Below are 18,372 nucleotides of genomic sequence, written 5' to 3' on the forward strand. Positions count from 1 at the left end.
TGAGGGAGTTTCCAGGCGACTTTTCCCAAAAAAAAATCAGATGGCGCTGTATAGATTTGCCTTTGTTTAACCTTCTAATTTAATGGTTAACAGACATATGCATCTTTTACCTTTGTTTTTGGGTACTTATGGGTAAATTATTACACTCCGGCACAACACGTCCTCCACCCATTATTATTTCAATCAAAATAAAGAGAAGCAATATAAGTAGCAACATCGTTTTATACAAATCTGATACAAATATCATATACATAAACATAAACAGCCTATATAACGTCCCACTGCTGGGCACAGGCCTCCCCTCAATCAACCGGAGGAGGTATGGAGCATACTCCACCACGCTGCTCCACTGCGGGTTGGTGGAGGTGATTTTTACGGCTAATAGCCGGGACCAACGGCTTAACGTGCCCTCCGAAGCACGGAATCATCTTACTTTTTCGGACAATCAGGTGATTCAAGCCTGAAAAGTCCTTACCAAAGAAAGGACAGTCTCACAAAGTGATTTCCACAATGTCCCCATCGGGAATCGAACCCGAACCTCCAGATCGTGAGCCTAACGCTCTAACCACTATACCATAGAGGCTGTTAACAAGCAACTATTATTTTTATATGTCTCTACCTTTACATTATATTTTTGCATAATTTTGTAGCCGAGGATTGAGATAATAGGTATTTATTTATTTATTTGTACACAATAAAACAGACACAAGGAACATACTTATAAAGAAAATGTATTAATGTGTGTATATTTTAATGTTGTAAATGTATATGTGTGTCGTAGATTTTACCTAAATAAACTTTATTATTATTAAAGAAAACAGATGGGTAATTAATAATTATTAAGTTAAATCTGTACAATGCCATCTATATTGGTTTTGGGGGACTTAGCCTGGAAAGAACAAACACACACACAGAACAGATTAAAGAAAAGGTTAACGTCGTGTCTTATAGGGAAGTCAAGGAATTGGCCTTTGATAGACTGGAATGGAATATGCTACACCGACAAGAGCGTGGCTCTTAAATTGATGATGATGAGTCTGGAAAGCCCCTTATTGACTGGACAATCAAGTCGTTGCATAATAGCGTAACTAATTACTTACGCCTAAATTAGATAATAGAGTTCAAGTGGATTGAGTCTGTGCTGACGTCAGCCGTACAATTATTGTAAGGACGTTTGAGCGCCGGGGTCCTGCCATTATAAGTAATTTGTAATGTCTATCTTCCAAATGTACGAGTATGTGTGTATGTCACTCCTCTATAAAACAAAAAGCTATAATTCAAGTTACTTATTACAATGGGACACAATAATTTAGTTCTTACTTGTTTTTATTCATGGGGATTTTTTAGACGAGACTTATTGTAGATTTGCCGCAGATGGCATTAATTACTTGCCGGACAAATGGGGAGCGCTGAGAGCTCTCACCCGGTACAAAATTTGCCCAGTTGGGCGCGAACCTCGGCTCAGGAAGAATATTTGAAAGAATTAATCGACCCTAGTGGGTCATAGCGATAAGCGCTGAATGAGGGAAATCGTCGGCCACGCCGGCGGGGTCGGTATATTCATGGGGATAATCATCACTCGTTTGTCTACCTTGCAACAATAATCCCCGACCAAAAAGAAATATTAACCTTCTTTGCCGAATCTCACAAAAGTAATACATAACATTAGCACCTAGGTCCAAGTCTAGAGCAGCACAAACGTCCAGAAAAAAAAAGATTTTTCAAATAAAGATTTATGGAAAATAAAGAATTACCTACCTAGTAATGACGAGCAAATTTATCTTATATACGATATAAATAATGATCGAGCCCAAAAAAAAAATAGTTTATGGATATTCAGTAGGTAACACTGTTTACCAATGCATACGTGTGCACACATCCCGCACTTGGTCACATACACTTAATTTTAAATAAAAGAAGAAACATTTTCATTTACTTAATTTCATGAGAACTGAATTTCTTGTATTAAGTAAATATCACCTACCGAACCGATATACTGTTCACGAAACAAAAGAAAACATGAATAAAATACTTTTAAAGTTATAATTATAACATAAGCTCACGAATATATTTCCAATTGGGCTAATCAGAATTACATATATCGCAAGATGAACTAATAACTGAGGATGAAGGTGATAGGACCGTGTCGCCGTCCATAATGGTCGAGCGAACTGTGTTAGTGAAAATTGCACTTAAGACTTAACCTTACCTAACTAATTGGTGCATGTGCGCACCGCGATTTAAAAGCTGGTGACACATAAGACCACAGTGACTTTTAAAGTTATGCAAGTATTTAACTACGTATATACTTAACTGGCATAAATATAATTAAAATGTTAATATTACTTACCACTGCCCTATTTTTCCTTTTTCAAAAAAGTAGCATGGAGAATGCTACACCGACAAAAGCGTGGCTCTTAAATTAGTGATGTGATCATACTTACACAAGAAACATAAAATAACTAAGAATTATACGAGATATTTTGTACGTGGCGTGATGGTATAAAAATAAAATATAATACTTAGTAAAATATTACGAATTTTAAATACTTAGGTAAGTAGGCATGTGAGAAAAAATATTAGCTAATGATATACATCATGTTTCAATTCAAAGTATTTACCGTTTATGTTTAAATTTGTACGCAGTGGATGTTTTAATATAACACATCGGACCATACATCTGTGGGGTTAAAAAGGCCACATCGTAGGTAATTCACTTCAAAATCAATATTGCCGCATATAAAAATAAGTGCGTAATGTCAGCAAATGCCAAATAACAATATTGCTTTTTACTTTTTTGGCCTTTTTGCCCCGGGTGGTTGCGTTTATGATATTATACAAAGTATTAAATGAACATACCATTTTTGGTTGTAGATTTCTGACCAGTTCCGCACGACTGTTTCAATGAATGCTTATGTCACCACTGTACTGTCGATGGGATTTTTATGAATCCCACGCTTGTTAAATCAGCTGTTCAGTTGTGTTTTAATTGTTGTATTTTATTTCTCATTTAAAACTCACTATTGATAATCCGTACTATGTCCAGATTTCTTTTAATAGATCAAAGAGCAAGAAGCACAGGTCTACATTTTGCTCTGATGCAGTTAGGCAAAGGTGCTTGTGTTTAGGTATTGAAACCACTCACACAGAAGATAGGACACAACATTGATGATAGAATTGCCCATTTTATAAATACTTCGATAGGGTAACCTACCCTTATCGCACTTAATTAAACAACACAATCAGTCTGCGACACATAGTTTAAGTATATATACTAAGTCTTATGACTTCTTCTTCGAAGTCTTATGATTTTGGGACTTACGTGTCTCAGCGGCTAAATGTGTGTCGTTCAAATACCCAGAAGACTTGACAGCGGTGTCATGGGACCGGTTCAATTAAAACAGACCAGGTTTGGAGAGAAAACGATGCACTGGTACGATGGTCATTTTTTGGTGAGTTAAGAGTTGCGGAGGTGTTGAGTGTGGACCTAAAGAAGATCCAAAAAGAGGAAAAAAGAAGAAGAAAGAGGAGTAAAGCTCAAGAAGCTTTTGGCGGTGCAATATCAGCTGCAATAAAGCAATTTTTATTTTTTTGCGCTATCATGCCAGAATCCTGCAAAATAACATGCTATAAAAATACAAGACATCGTTAAGTTAATAAAACCTCTTTATTATAATATTCAAATCTAAAGTGCCCGTTTTTTTTTGCTAAAGAGTTTAAAAATATTGTATGCAATAAAATTAGGGGAATATAAAAACCACATGACGGCAGAACTATTACTTACTCTGCTTGTATTCGCCGAAGTCGGGTAAAAAGTTCGTAAACACATAACAGCCAACCATGGAGGATATGTCCGTTATTCTCTTAATGGTAGAAAGTCAATCATTTAAAGGAAAATCTAAGCCTCATAATGTCAATCATCACTTTGCGCAACGGCGCGTTTTACCCGCATGAAGTATATTATTCGTTAGGGGCTGGAGCGCGTGCGCAGCGGCGCTGCGCCTGCGCGGTGACGAGGGTAGCGAACCATCACATGGTCTACATTTCACGCCTTGTCGTCGCATCACGACGCTATCGTATTTGTTTTGTTTTCGACCTGACTTATTGTAGATTTGCCGCAAACGGCATTAACAACTTGGCCGGAAACTGGTATTGGGAAAATTAGCCGAGTCAAAGTAAATAAACAACATTGTTTCAAACCCAAAAGATATTACAAAAAAGAGAGCGTTTGAGGGAAAACGTGTCAGTAGGAAATAAGTTCGCTTTCTGTGTAAACATAGCCTTTTTTGAAATTGTAATTTAGTAGAACACAAGTGTGTTTGAAAAACGCAAGGTACTTACTGGAACATGAGTTTCTGTCTTTATACATAGAAAACTCAACATTGTAACCTACGTTTGGGAGAAGAAGACTTGTAGGTACTGGGCAATGCTTACTATTTCCTTAAAGTGTTCATCGTATCGAACAAGAAAAGTATCAAAGAAACTGGAACCGTAGGTAATTGTACCGTTCATACTTTATGTTTACGATAGGCATTCAGCATGCTCATTAGTTGGAGAGCTAGGCCTGTAAAGGGGACGGGTAGGTTGACCTAGTGGTGGCGGGATTGAAAGCGACATCGCTGCGGCATAATGACAGTGGCAGGGAAGGTGGTCGTGCCGGCGGCTGGCTCGCGTACAGTGCGGTCGCACCTCGCCATGCGCACACGCTCGCTACATGGCGCGTCGCCTGGCGCTGCTTGCGCTGCTGGCGTGCGCGGCGGCTGCCATCCGCCCGCCGCCACACTCCTACGACGTTTCCGACTCAGAATCCTTAGACCCCTTCGTGCTCTGGGACGATTATGAGTCCTTCGAAACAACCCCCCGCCCTCCGCGACCGCGAACCACTAAAATCAGTGCCAAAGTGATATTGAAGGCCAAAAGTCCCAAAGTGAACGTGACTATGAAGAACACCAAAGGTGAAAATAAAAAAAACGTTTTAAAGTCGACAACAATCAATATTGAAAGTCACACTAATTTCATTATGACGAAGAAGCCGACTATAATTGCTGCACAAATCCCGGCGAAGGTTCCGTTGCGGCCATACGTGACGGTAGTGGACCAGTACGAGTGGGTGGAGCAGCCGGGCGGTGCGCAGGCGACGCGGCCGCGGCCCAGCACGACGCAGCGGCCGCGGCCCAGCACGACGCAGCGGCCGCGCCCGCCGTCCACGCCACGCCGCCGCCCGCCCTCCACCACGCGCCGCCCGACCACTCGAGCTGTGCGGCGCACCACCAAATCGAAGCCTAAACAGCAGACTAAGAAGACAACCACCTGTCCGCCTAAAAACACCGGATGGTTATCGACTTACTTCCAAGGGAACAAAATCAAAAGAGCCCCAACAAAGCAAACAAAATCAGGTTGGTTTTTAGGTGGGTTCACTAAAATTGTTTCAAATTATCGCTTACATAGCACAAAAGCATTTACCTACTTCGCTTAGATGGAAAATTATAGAAGTAAGTAGTTAAAAAAGCTAAGACTGATTAACGATGCATGTTACTATCTAATAGACTACCCAGATCATAAAAACACCATTAGGACACGAGCGCTGCTAATAGCTGAACAAACTGCGAGACGGCAGAATAGTGGTTTCATTAACATAACATAACATAAACATAAACTGCCTATATACGTCCCACTGCTGGGCACATGCCTCCCCTCAATCAACCGGAGGGGGTATGGAGCATACTCCACCACGCTGCTCCACTGCGGGTTGGTTTCATTAAAAACCTCATAAATTAAAAAGAAAACGATCTGAACGATTGTGGTTGAGTATGAGTTTTAGTCTTGAAAGTTCGTAAAAGTAAAACAGTATTCGCTAGATAATAAGAGAATTCACTTCAGTTTATTTATTTCACTCTCTCAGCCTGATTGTTCGTTAGTTGAAGTTGCCACACTTTGCATCAGTGTATACGAGTCTGTTCCCAGGTTTTCATTAAATCATAATGTTTTCTTTTCCTGGTAGCGATTGTAAGGACTTTCCTTTTCTTAATTAACGTTTTTTATTATCAAAGTTATAGTACAAGTTTGCTATATATTTATAAACAGTAGTATAAGAAAGTAAGGAAAATGGGTGTTTTGATTTTGCGTAAGCGTGTCCAATTGCAAATTAAATTAACTCTCTAATAACACCATTGCGGATATACTGTGGTTAGACAAAGCTGTTACTTGCAGAAAATTACTTACTTAGATATAAACGGATGCTTTTATCTCACGCACTTGTGCTTATAAACATTTCATGAATGCGTTTTCTCATTAAGTAGTTGGGTGGGTACCATTTTTCTTTCGCGGCAATGCATTACATTACTTCTAGAACTCTTATACAATACAAAATCTCTTTATTTCAGTTAAAATAAATATTAAAAATAAACAATTAGAATACACAGTACATAATAGTAGTTTTATGCACTATTAAAGCTAAATATCAGAGTGTGTGTGAGAGTGTTTCAGAGGTTTGAAATAAAGTGCTCTACTTGTTGAGCCTACAGAATTTGCTTATACTCTATTAAATACATATCACATAGGATAAGAGAAGGATTTGTTCGTTGTTGTAATTATTATCTTTAATTCAATTCTTAACGCGAATATAAATTACACTGCACGTTCATATCCTACAGTGTAACCGAACTGTGAACATAACAACATAAGTTCACGACTATACCCCAATTGGGGTTGTCAAGGGTACATAAACCGCAAGATGAACTAAGTACCCACACGTTACCGAGCCAAACTTTGATTTCGTTTTAAATATCTTTAAATATCATCACTAATTTAAGAGCCGCGCTCGTGTCGGTGTAGTATTCTCCATTCTTGTCTATCAAATCACTACATAGTATAAAACAAAGTCGCTTTTTCTGTCCCTATATCCCTATGTACGCTTAAAACTTTAAAACTACGCAACGGATTTTGATGCGGTTTTTTTTAAATAGATAGAGTGATTCAAGAGGAAGGTTTATAATAATATGTATAATAACATCCATTAAATAGTGGACAAATTTTGTTATTGTTGAGGTTTTTATGTGATGTCGTAAATAATTTCATTTTTTCCTCAGCATTGCACCCGAGTGAAGCCGGGGCGGGTCGCTAGTTAAATATACAAAAATAAAAACATAATAAATATAATACACTTACACTTATTACATTATAGATTAGGTATTAGGTATCGTATTTTTTCTTCGGTTTGCTATTTTATTTATTACACATTGATAAAAGAGCTGCTGTTTCAATTTCGGTACTAACGGCCTCCGTGGTCCAGTGGTTGAGCGTTTGCTCACGATCCGGAGGTCCCGGGTTCGAACCCCGGTGGGGACAAATCACAAAACTCACTTTGTGTTAGTTCCTAGTTTGGTTAGGAAATTACAGGCCGATCACCTGATTGTACAAAAGTAAGATGATCCGTGCTTCGGAAGGCACATTAAGCCGTTGGTCCCGGTTATTACTTACTGATGTAAGTACGTAGTCAAAACACATAATAACGGGTTTTTACCGCGTTTTAATCAGGGGTCGTCCCGTGATCATGGCACTTGTAACAGTGTCGAAATATTGGGAGTCTCATATCCCTGATTTACACGCGGTAAGAACCTGTTATTATGTGTTTTAATTATTATAAACCTAAAACAAAGTACGCAGTCGTTACATTAGTCATGTCAGGGGCCTATGGCGGCTCAGTAATAAGTTGATGGGGTTGGTAATTCACCTTACAATCCACACGATAGAAGAAGAATTTCGGTACTTTAATTAAGTCTCAAGTCAAGTATGGCTTGTTGTCGTATAGATAGTGGACCGTTTTATCACGTTGTTGGAATACTTAATACCTACTTGACTAGAAAATCAGACGTAAACGTGCATGCAACCTCGTATCGACCTATCGGCGATTAACTCAATAAGTAGAAAATGACCGGCATAAAAAGACGTTTATAAACACGGCACGATGCTGCGCACGCGCCCCCTTCAATGTTCCCACAATGCTTCTCTTGTGGCCTACTAACATAATTTCTCAGCTGGCTGCGAACTTGTTCGTTTGAACCCTAACTTGACCTGATAGAATTTTGATCGCGCTCAAACTTTATACTATGAAAGTACTTATTTAGACTATTAACAAACTAAACAAATGTTCTTTAATTAATTAATATGGACTTTAGAGATGTGATGTCATTTGTGTTGACAAATACACTTAGCACAGATCTCAAAAATAGTGAGGTATGCGCCCAAGGCGCCCACCTCACGCCTGTTGTCTTAAATTTTGTACCGGGTGAGAGCCCTTAGCGCTCCCCATTTGTCCGGCCAAGTAGTTAATGCCATCTGCGGCAAATCTACAATAAGTCACGTCAAAGAGAAAAAATATGGATTGGAATGATAATTAATATAATATAAATTAATTAATATAAATTAATTTGCGTACTTACCCATGTAGGTAAAAAGAGTAAGTACATATCGTAAAAGTCGACCATACCTACAATTTCATTATCAAAAAAATAACAACCGCTACATAACATGGCGTCACGCCTGTATCCTCGAAAGGGTAGGCAGAGCATTTTTTTTTTAACGTGACTTATTGTATACCCGCAGAAGATTCATGTTTCTTTACCTACTGTACTAAGTAAGTGCAACGCATGTTTATCTGAGTACCCATTTAACTGATGCAAGCATCAAGTATCTACTTAATAAATGGTTAATGGTAAATTAAATACTTGTAATGTTACACTAAACATACCAATTTATCACAAGTCACGCAAATGATTATTAAAGTGAGTGTGTATTTATGTAGTTCAATTACGTAATCATTAAGTAAATGATCTTAAGATTGGATGTTTCTTACATTTTATCTAATAATTGATAAAGTACTGTAATAATGCACAGTTTAAGCTGAAAGCAAACCGAAATTCTTTCGCATCGTACGCGCAGTATCTAAGTAGTAGGTATATTACGCGCAGATGTTTTCTGAAAACATGATCAGAGTTTCTCAAATTGACCGAACAAAAACGAGCTCTGTTCTATGGTAGTGATTATACTATATATATATAATATACTATATATATACTATACTACTATATACTATATACTATATATATATATATATAGTCCTCCTTGTCGTATCTGACCTCAGTCTCTTGTCTCGTGCGCTCGAATGTGACTGGCCAAGCCGAACTTTGTTTGAAACACCCGGTCAGATTGGAGGTAGTGATTATAACTGCATACGAAACTGGAACTAAGCTTAAGTAACAGAAGATGTGTGTGTGTGTGTGTGTGTGTGTGTATGTGTGTTGTAGTTTTACCTAAATAAACTTTTTTATTATTATTATTAAGATACATAATTGCATAGGTACGGCTATGTGATGCTTATCATGCCTGCTACCTCGTAGAATTAAATTAAAAGATTACATCGGTTCTAAAGTTGGCGTATCACAGATAATGGATTAGTCTCCTGATTATTACAAATATCAAAAGTGACTGTAGATTTGTTTGCTCACTACTCTGGGATACTGAAAGCTCAAATACTAATAGCGTCGCCATAATCATGGTTTAGATAATTAAATTTATTATCTAGTCATTATTTTTCTCTCTGTTGTTTTCTGGAAAACGTTTCAAGCGAAAGTCTTTATAATGTAGAAAGTCAAGCTTTTCTTATAAATTACCTATTTTCATGGAGTAAAGTAATCTGTGTAATTAATTGTTTACTCTGACACAATAAAGTATATTTCTTTTTTATTAAGTGTATTGTATTGTAAAGAAATCATGCGAGTCCCTCTCAAATCCACCGTCTACAGGTAATACAAAATCGTTTCATGCGGAAAGCCACGGGAGCTCCGTGGTTCCTTCGCAATGAAAATCTGCACATTGACCTAGGTCTGCCAACCATTGCCCAATGGCTCAAATTAGCTTCCAAACGTTTTTTCGATTCTGCTCCGCACCACCCAAATCCCCTGGTAGTTGCGGCTTCCGAATACATCCCGCTTAGGGACGGTACTGAAAAGTATCGGCGTCCGAAGGACGTAATATACGATCCCGACGACCCGATTACTCTAGCCATAGAGGCAGCCAATCAGCTCGCGACACCAAACACTTCAGGACCCCGATACCGACCCCGCCGGCGTGGTCGACGATTTCCCTCATTCAGCGCTTATCGCTATCGACCCACTAGGGTCGATTAATTCTTTCAAATATTTTTCCTCTCAGACGACGCCCTGAGCCGAGGTTCGCGCCCAACTGGGCACCCTCAGGCCTGTTGTCTTAAACGTTGTACCGGGTGAGAGCCTTCAGCGCTCCCCATTTGTCCGGCCAAGTAGTTAATGCCATCTGCGGCAAATCTACAATAAGTCACGTCAAAAAAAAAAAAAAAAAAAAAAAAAAAAAAAAAATATTGTAAAGAAAAAGTTTTATTACAGGGTTCCTTTCAAAAGTGTATAACTGGGTTTCGAAGTCTGCGTGGAGTTGGTTCAAGGGCAAGAAGACCAAAAAGGAGTCGACGACCACGACAACAACCCCGCCTCCCGTCGCCCCTGCTGCTTCCAGCGACTGGTTCCAAAACCTGCTGGAGTCGGAGGAAGGTGACGACGGCGCTTACATGACCACAGAAGCCAGTGAGTTTGATTTACTTACATATGAGATGCACAACGATACCTAATTCTTACCGAAGGAGATATTACAGAGCCCCCTCTGTAGAAATAGAAGTGTTTAGACCACGTAATAGAGGAAATGGATTGGTAGGGCCAAAATTAAATAAGCGCGAAACGCGTGCCTTACAAGTATGAGCAAATAGTTCTCAAAAAATCAAATATCGACTATCTTATCACAGGAACGCTAAAATCCTTAGTATGATTGTATGCAGTAAGTATCTTACGAAAAACAATGATAGAACATTGCCGGTAAAGTGGCTATGGAATTTGAGGAGCAGTAAAGCTAACGTAGTTATCAGTTTGCAGGAGTAGTTGTAAAGAGAGTGGGGTTGAACCAGCGACAGCGGTTCTCATACAAAATATGCGTTAGGGCCTTTCCAACCTTCTATTTCGTGTTTCTGACACTGCTCAGGCTACTAGCCGATCCAGTTGCCAGTTTTGAAGTCGCGCGAAGAAATTCGATTACTGACAGTGTCAATTATCACTGGGAGGAGTCCGAAACTAAAAGTCATCCAACTAATCATACCAAAGATTGTTTAATTTCGTGATCCCATTTGGTGGTTCGAACTATAAATAACAAATGCCGGCTATGAGCTCTTCCAACAATATTACCTAATACTAGATAATGCAAACTCTCATTTGAAAGTGAAGACATTACCTGCAGAGATAATATCTTACTTTCATGAGTGGCGTGTTTACTCGATCTTATTTGAATATCGCTCCGATTAACTTGTAATAAACTTTCTCATCGATTTAGATAAAAAGCCGGCTAAGAAGTCGCTGAAAAAGAACTATAAAGGCTATCAGCTGCTGCGGGCGTATCCGGACGCTCAGTGGAAAGTCCATGAGCTGTTAGACCTTCAGGAGGAGGGCCAGGGCTCGGGGCTGATGTGGTGGACCGCGCCGTCGCTCAACGGGTCTACCGACCTCCTAGTACCTGCTGACCTGCTGGTCGACGTCAAGGACCATCTCAAGTCTTCGAAGATTGACTTTGACGTGGTTATTTGGGATTTGCAGGTATGTTTGTATATAACTTTGTGATAACTATTTCCAAAACTGAAATTTAAAATCCTACACACTGTACAAATGACGGTAAGTAGTTTATTATCGAGAGCCTTCTGCCAATATAGTACGATCACAATCAACAATAAAACCTTACGAATTTTTCTAACAGAAAGCTCGGTGCGACGTGGGTACTTAGTTCATATTGCGGTGGATGTACCTTTGACTATCCCAATTGGGATATAATCGTAAGCTTATGTTATGTTTTTGTGTTATTGTCAACAGAAAGCCATAACGTACGAGAATCCACGGCTGTCGAAGAAACAGCGTTTGGAGTTAGAGCACCTCCGTGGTCACCCGATGACGTGGCGCCGCTACCACCGCTATGCAGACATCTTGCGCTACCTTGAGTACATACAACACTCGCATGCTGACCTGGTCGAGTTGATACCGCTGGGCAGGTCCTCTGAAGGGTTACCGCTTGTGGCTGTGAAGGTGAGACAAATGTTTCATTCCGTTATAATTTCTGAAATAGAAAACGACGCGTCAGATCTAAGTGTTTACAGGTAAGTACAAGAACTTGGCACGCTATCAACTGGTCTGTACCAAAAACGATTACAGTACCTAAGTTACAGAACAATAGTAGTACCTCCTTAGTAGTAAATTATTTGCCTGTATTTATTTAATCCTTGATGTGCTAAAGTAATAAGCATGTGACTTGAACGATACAAGTTCTAAATTCCCGCTTCTTGCAGATATCTTTACCAACGAACGAAACGTATGCGAAAGAGAGCAAGAAAAACAAAAAGAAGTGGCAGTTGCGCTCGCGCATGAAGCCGGCGGTGTGGCTGGAGGGCGGTGCGCATGCGCGGGAGTGGATAGCGCCCGCTGTTGCCACGTGGATGATACACGCGCTAGTCGAGGGTGAAAAAGGTCTAGGTGAGGAATTTCAAGTCTAAAATTAATTGTAGTTTTCTGGTAAGTACTGGTAACGTCGGGGGACCACCTGGCATTCTTCTGTCCTGTCAATTAGTGAAAATGATACTTATGAAAATGTGCATAAGAATGAAAATTAGAGTATTGATAAATAATTCTAAATAATGTTCTGACGGTCATCGTCGTGACCATGATAGATAACTCCTTTAAAAAAATGAAAGAAAAAAATTGCAAAATTCGGAACTTTAATAGGTACGCCAGCAATCAGCATTTTATATGAGTGGATACCGTTTTTTTCTCTCAATGCTTTCCTTATAAATCTTGTCTGCAAGTTCCCATACGCGGAACTTGGCCAGTCAATTACTTTAGGTATGGAGGTCAAACATCTTTTTCAAGATTTCTCATCTTGAATATTCGTAAATAAAGGACTGTTGCATTGCATGTAACTTGTACTATCCAATTTCATCTCAGCTCAGTTTTTGTCATAAATAAACAGATTTTGAAGCGTATTAAAGTACCTGTACTTAGTAGTATATAAACTCGTATCATACGTAGGTAAGTAGGTGGTCAAGTGATTAGAGCGTTGGGCTCAAGATCTGGAGGTCCGGGTTCGGTTCCCGATGGGGACATTGTCGAAATCACTTTGTGAGACTGTCCTTTGTTTGGTCCATTGCAGGCTTGAATCGCCTGATTGTCCGAAAAAGTAAGATGATTCCGTGCTTCGGAAGGCACGCTAAGCCGTTGGTCGCGGGTTACTAGCTAAAATACCTCCACCAACCCGCAGTGGAGCAGCGTGGTGGAGTATTCTCCATAATACCCCCTCCGGTTGATTGAGGGGAGGCCTGTGCCCAGCAGTGGGCCTCTATAGGCTGTTTATGTATGTTATACGTAGGTACGATACACAGAAGTTTACCCACAAAACCCACTTATATATCGTGTGTTTTTATAATATTTAGTATGACATAAAACGCCAACGATATACAGGGTGTTGTGATATCGTTATAAATACTGAGGGGGACGAGTCAGGCCATGATTCTTAATTGATAACAAGTTGAATTTTCGATCGGAAAATTTATGAAAATTTTGGTTTTTTTTTAATTATTTTTAGTTTCATACTTTTGCGACGGAAATATCCACTTGGTATCAAAACACAATCATTATCATCTTTCAAAATTTAACGAAAATCTTCCGCTGCGAATTTGCAGCACGGGTATGCTATATATAATGGTACCTATTTACTTGTTTATATTCCTTGATATTAATAAAAAATAAAATAAATAGGTACGTAACTAAGATAGCTTCCGTCTTTTCTTGGGTCTCAAACTATTTCCATACCAAATCTAAATCGGTTCAGCGATTTTAGCGTAATAATGTAACAGATAGAGAGATTATACTTTCGCGTTTATTGGTATAATATTACTACGAATAAGATTCCAAGAGAATTAGGTAGCATTAAAGAGTATTATTTTCTCTAGGTGCCGAGTATGAGATGTTGGAGCAAGCGGACTTCTACATCCTGCCCGTGATGAACCCCGACGGATACGAACACTCTCACACGCACGACCGGCTCTGGATGAAAACTAGAAGTCGCATCACCGACACCGACGACTATTATGCCAGCTGGTAAGTTCTTTCCACACCGACTGCTTAAAACGAAACGTAAGTAAGTAAAATGTTTATTTTTCATAAAAATACATAAAATATTGGTACAATAAAAACCCCACAAAACCAATTCCTCGGTTTGTCTGTGGGATTGGAGTTCGCTTAAATTTATTATGTTTCAAAATACTTACAGTTAACTTATAGCTAACTGTGTTTCATTATACTTCGAATACAGGGCATTTATTTCTCTCCCTTACTACTTTGAAAATTAATTACAAAATATTAAGGTCACATATTAAGACCACATTTTATGACTTAGTTAATAATAGGGTAAAACTACAAAATCTACAAATAGGCTTCACATTCTTCACACTTCACATAGTAGTGCAGTTTTAACAGCCATGCTATAAAGATTTTCGATTATGAATTTACTAATTTGTAACTGTAGTATCTATTCTATTTGTCTTCAGTGATAGCAATGTGTGATTTAAGTACTTACTTAAAAAATGTGAAATGATGAAAAGATTTAGATAAACAAGCAGCCAATCACCTGTTTAATACAGATTTTATTACCCAAGATACAAAATGCGTTATTGCATCGTACCTTTTCCGTATTACGTATCGTGCATTCAGTGTGAAAAAGCATGATGCATGTGGGTGCATGAGGTGGCGTGGAAGGGACGCTCTCGTCACCGCACCCTATACATGCCGGAGTCCCACAAGGCTCCGTTCTCTCCCCTTTACTATTTTCATTGTATACTAGTGACATTCCCAAATCCCCTAATACCGAATTAGCTTTATTTGCGGATGATACAGCCATCTATTCTTCGTGCCGTGGTCGAGTTATGATGACCGGAATCCTCCAACGCGCGGCCAATGCCTTGGGCAAGTGGTTTCGCAAATGGAGAATCGAGGTAAACCCGGAGAAAAGTGCAGCGGTGTACTTTTCAAAGGGCTATTATAACACGCCACGGTCACGCCGTCAACTTAAAATCATTAAGATGTTTGGCAAGCCGATCCCTTGGGAGGAGCAAGTCAAATATCTCGGCGTAGTCTTAGATAGACGTCTTACTTTCAAGGCCCATATCAAACGTGTGCGCGATCGCGCCGCGTTTGTAATGGGCCGTCTTCATTGTCTCCTTAACAAGCGAAGTAAATTGTCCCTTAGGAATAAGGTGAAAATCTACACGACTTGCATCCGTCCGATCATGACCTATGCAGGGGTAGTTTTCGCTCATGCGAGTCCCTCTCAAATCCACCGTCTACAGGTAATACAAAATCGTTTCATGCGGAAAGCCACGGGAGCTCCGTGGTTCCTTCGCAATGAAAATCTGCACATTGACCTAGGTCTGCCAACCATTGCCCAATGGCTCAAATTAGCTTCCAAACGTTTTTTCGATTCTGCTCCGCACCACCCGAATCCCCTGGTAGTTGCGGCTTCCGATTACATCCCGCTTAGGGACGGTACTGAAAAGTATCGGCGTCCGAAGGACGTAATATACGATCCCGACGACCCGATTACCCTAGCCATAGAGGCAGCCAATCAGCTCGCGACACCAAACACTTCAGGACCCCGATACCGACCCCGCCGGCGTGGTCGACGATTTCCCTCATTCAGCGCTTATCGCTATCGACCCACTAGGGTCGATTAATTCTTTCAAATATTTTTCCTCTCAGACGACACCCTGAGCCGAGGTTCGCGCCCAACTGGGCACCCTCAGGCCTGTTGTCTTAAACGTTGTACCGGGTGAGAGCCTTCAGCGCTCCCCATTTGTCCGGCCAAGTAGTTAATGCCATCTGCGGCAAATCTACAATAAGTCACGTCAAAAAAAAAAAAAAAAAAGAGGTGGCGTGCAGACTGGAAAACGATGAAAGTCTCATACGGCAATTCCCAATAATTTACCTAATTAAGAAAATTCAAAACAATAAGATTGATACTGGTGATTGCATATCAATTTTGTAGTGTTTATGCTTACTGCGAAGAGTATATTCTACATAGGTTCCTCCAGTTTTTGGATTTGTGTATAGAAAGTAAAAAGTTTGTAACAAGTGTTTTCACATCGTATAGTGCCAAGAAGAATTCAATATGGTGATAGACAACGTTAGCCTAAGTTTATAGCTAAAGTAAACAGAACGAATGTTCTAGACATCATAGCTAGCGGTCGTAAGCCATAATTCACTCGCATCTAGGTTGAGCACTTTCCGTTTCGGATCTATCTAGGACTAGAAATATTCTCAGGAGTCTAGACTTTACGCTTTCGAAGATTCTTTTATTCTGGGAATCCAGATCCATATAAATGGTGACGTAAACTGTTGTTTCTTTTGTTTGTCTTTTTAGAGTAGGTAAGTAGATATTACTTGCCTTTTTATCTTTCTTTTCGTGCTATGTTGTGTGTGGCAACCGAAATGATAAAAGCTTAATGATCTAAGCTTACTATGCCTTTTAAAATCTAATACTTAGGTCATTAGATAAAATTGTCATAATTCTCGTTAGCACATGTCTTTAGATCCGACACGCAGCTATTTATAATAGTGTGCCTTAGTGGTTGAGTTTTCCGTTTGGTACAATATGGTAACAACAAAAACATTTAAGTAACTGTTATTCCGGAAGGCCCGGCGTCAATTCTTATCTGTTTATTTGTCTAAGGTTGAAACGACACTAGTTACAGTTTCCTGTGAAAGTTTTGGTTCACAAGGTAATTTTAAACGGTATATAAACTTTATAAGTACAAACTGTAATTTTAGTTGTAATCCCTATCAAGTCGGAAGACAAATCTGAGATTACTATTTCTTTATTGCTGTTCTTGTCAGAATTATCGTCGTATTGGGCTTTGATGAGTGATAAGATAAGAGAATCACTAGGATAACTACATTTATCTAATAACATTCACCAGAAAAAACACAATGCGATATTTATCTACTTAATAATGTACTTATCCACTTACAAATTGTGGCATTTCCATGGAAAAGTGCTTATAAGTAATATAATTGATCATTGCTCAAGTTGCACTAAGGGAGACAAATGAATAATTATGACAGGTACCTACGTGGGTATTTCATGTTGGTGCGTGGTATGTAAAAGATGTATTGTTTATTAAGTTGATCGACGGAAGGTATGTAGAAGAAAAGTAACATAAACGCGGAAATGCAATCGCGTGCTGTTGTTTTCCCATGATGGTGTATTTCAATGTCACTACATTAAATAAGTATCTTTTCTCCATTACTACCTAGCTTAGAGAGATCATAGAAAGAACATACCTACATATTACATATACATTAATTCGCACAAATTGTGATTGAAACAAAGTGTGAACAATCAATCAATACTCTAGGTTTTACATAACATAGTGCGGCACGATGGGTGCTGATGAAGTCCCGACGTGTTTTGGCAGAATAGTGGGATGATTGGTGATAACGACGACAAAATAACGTATTAAATTCAGCAGGAATATAATAGTATTAACAACAATTCACAATCAAATAAGATCAAATCCAAAATTAGAGGGCACGGCCAGAGCTAAACAGTATAATAAGTATATTTATGTTGTTCTTATGAAGGTCGGGGATGCAATGAGTTGTAAAATGAAAGGAAATGCGGAATGGAATGAGAATTTCGAAATTTAAAATGATCGACCGTCAGAACGAAAGGCCAGTATGTGCAGAGTTTGTATTCTGCTACAATAGCATCACGCCTGTATCCCCGAAGGGGTAGGCAGAAATGTATCTAATAGTATATACGCCCACCCGTCGCTAGCTTTGTTTAAATCCCATATAAGTATTAGAGGACGAGCCTATTGCCACTCTACGGTTTTCTGTGTCGGAAATTTTGTTATCACAAGTTTCTAGGTAAATTCAATCATAGTATCTATACTAGTAATGCCTACTTTCCTTGTGGTCGCAAAACCTCTATGTCGAAACTTTTGTTTTGAGTATATGTCAATACAATTGCTGGAAAATAATGATTTAGCCTAAATTTTGTGAATACCTACAACTCAAGTGGATTACTACGAGCGCCAAGCGAAACATTAGCCGTAAATGCCGTAATAGCGTAATCTTTTCCAGTATTTAGAGACAGCTGCTTACATTGTTGCTTACGATTATGCCGAAGACACGTTCAAGCTTGAATATGTGTTCTTATCCGCATAGTTGGACTAACATAAAACTAGCTTGAGGCACTAAC

General features: G+C 39.3%; 1 protein-coding gene across 2 annotated transcripts in view; it reads left to right on the plus strand.

The window, feature by feature from the left end:
- The first annotated feature begins 4,653 nt into the window (after window positions 1-4,653).
- LOC126367595 (carboxypeptidase A2-like) overlaps window positions 4,654-18,372 on the plus strand; it is a 29,212-nt gene continuing 15,493 nt past the window's right edge. Inside the window, exons 1-6 of one of the 2 annotated variants that reach the window (XM_050011184.1) lie at window positions 4,654-5,408; window positions 10,422-10,616; window positions 11,410-11,669; window positions 11,940-12,149; window positions 12,410-12,593; window positions 14,066-14,213. In XM_050011184.1, the coding sequence (XP_049867141.1) occupies window positions 4,715-5,408; window positions 10,422-10,616; window positions 11,410-11,669; window positions 11,940-12,149; window positions 12,410-12,593; window positions 14,066-14,213 (1,691 nt within the window). In that variant the 5' untranslated portion in view covers window positions 4,654-4,714. The remainder of the gene's footprint in view (window positions 5,409-10,421; window positions 10,617-11,409; window positions 11,670-11,939; window positions 12,150-12,409; window positions 12,594-14,065; window positions 14,214-18,372) is intronic. The other variant, XM_050011185.1, reaches the window with a different exon arrangement.

Source organism: Pectinophora gossypiella, chromosome 6 (genome assembly GCF_024362695.1).
Source record: "Pectinophora gossypiella chromosome 6, ilPecGoss1.1, whole genome shotgun sequence".
In the NCBI taxonomy this organism is placed as follows: domain Eukaryota; kingdom Metazoa; phylum Arthropoda; class Insecta; order Lepidoptera; family Gelechiidae; genus Pectinophora; species Pectinophora gossypiella.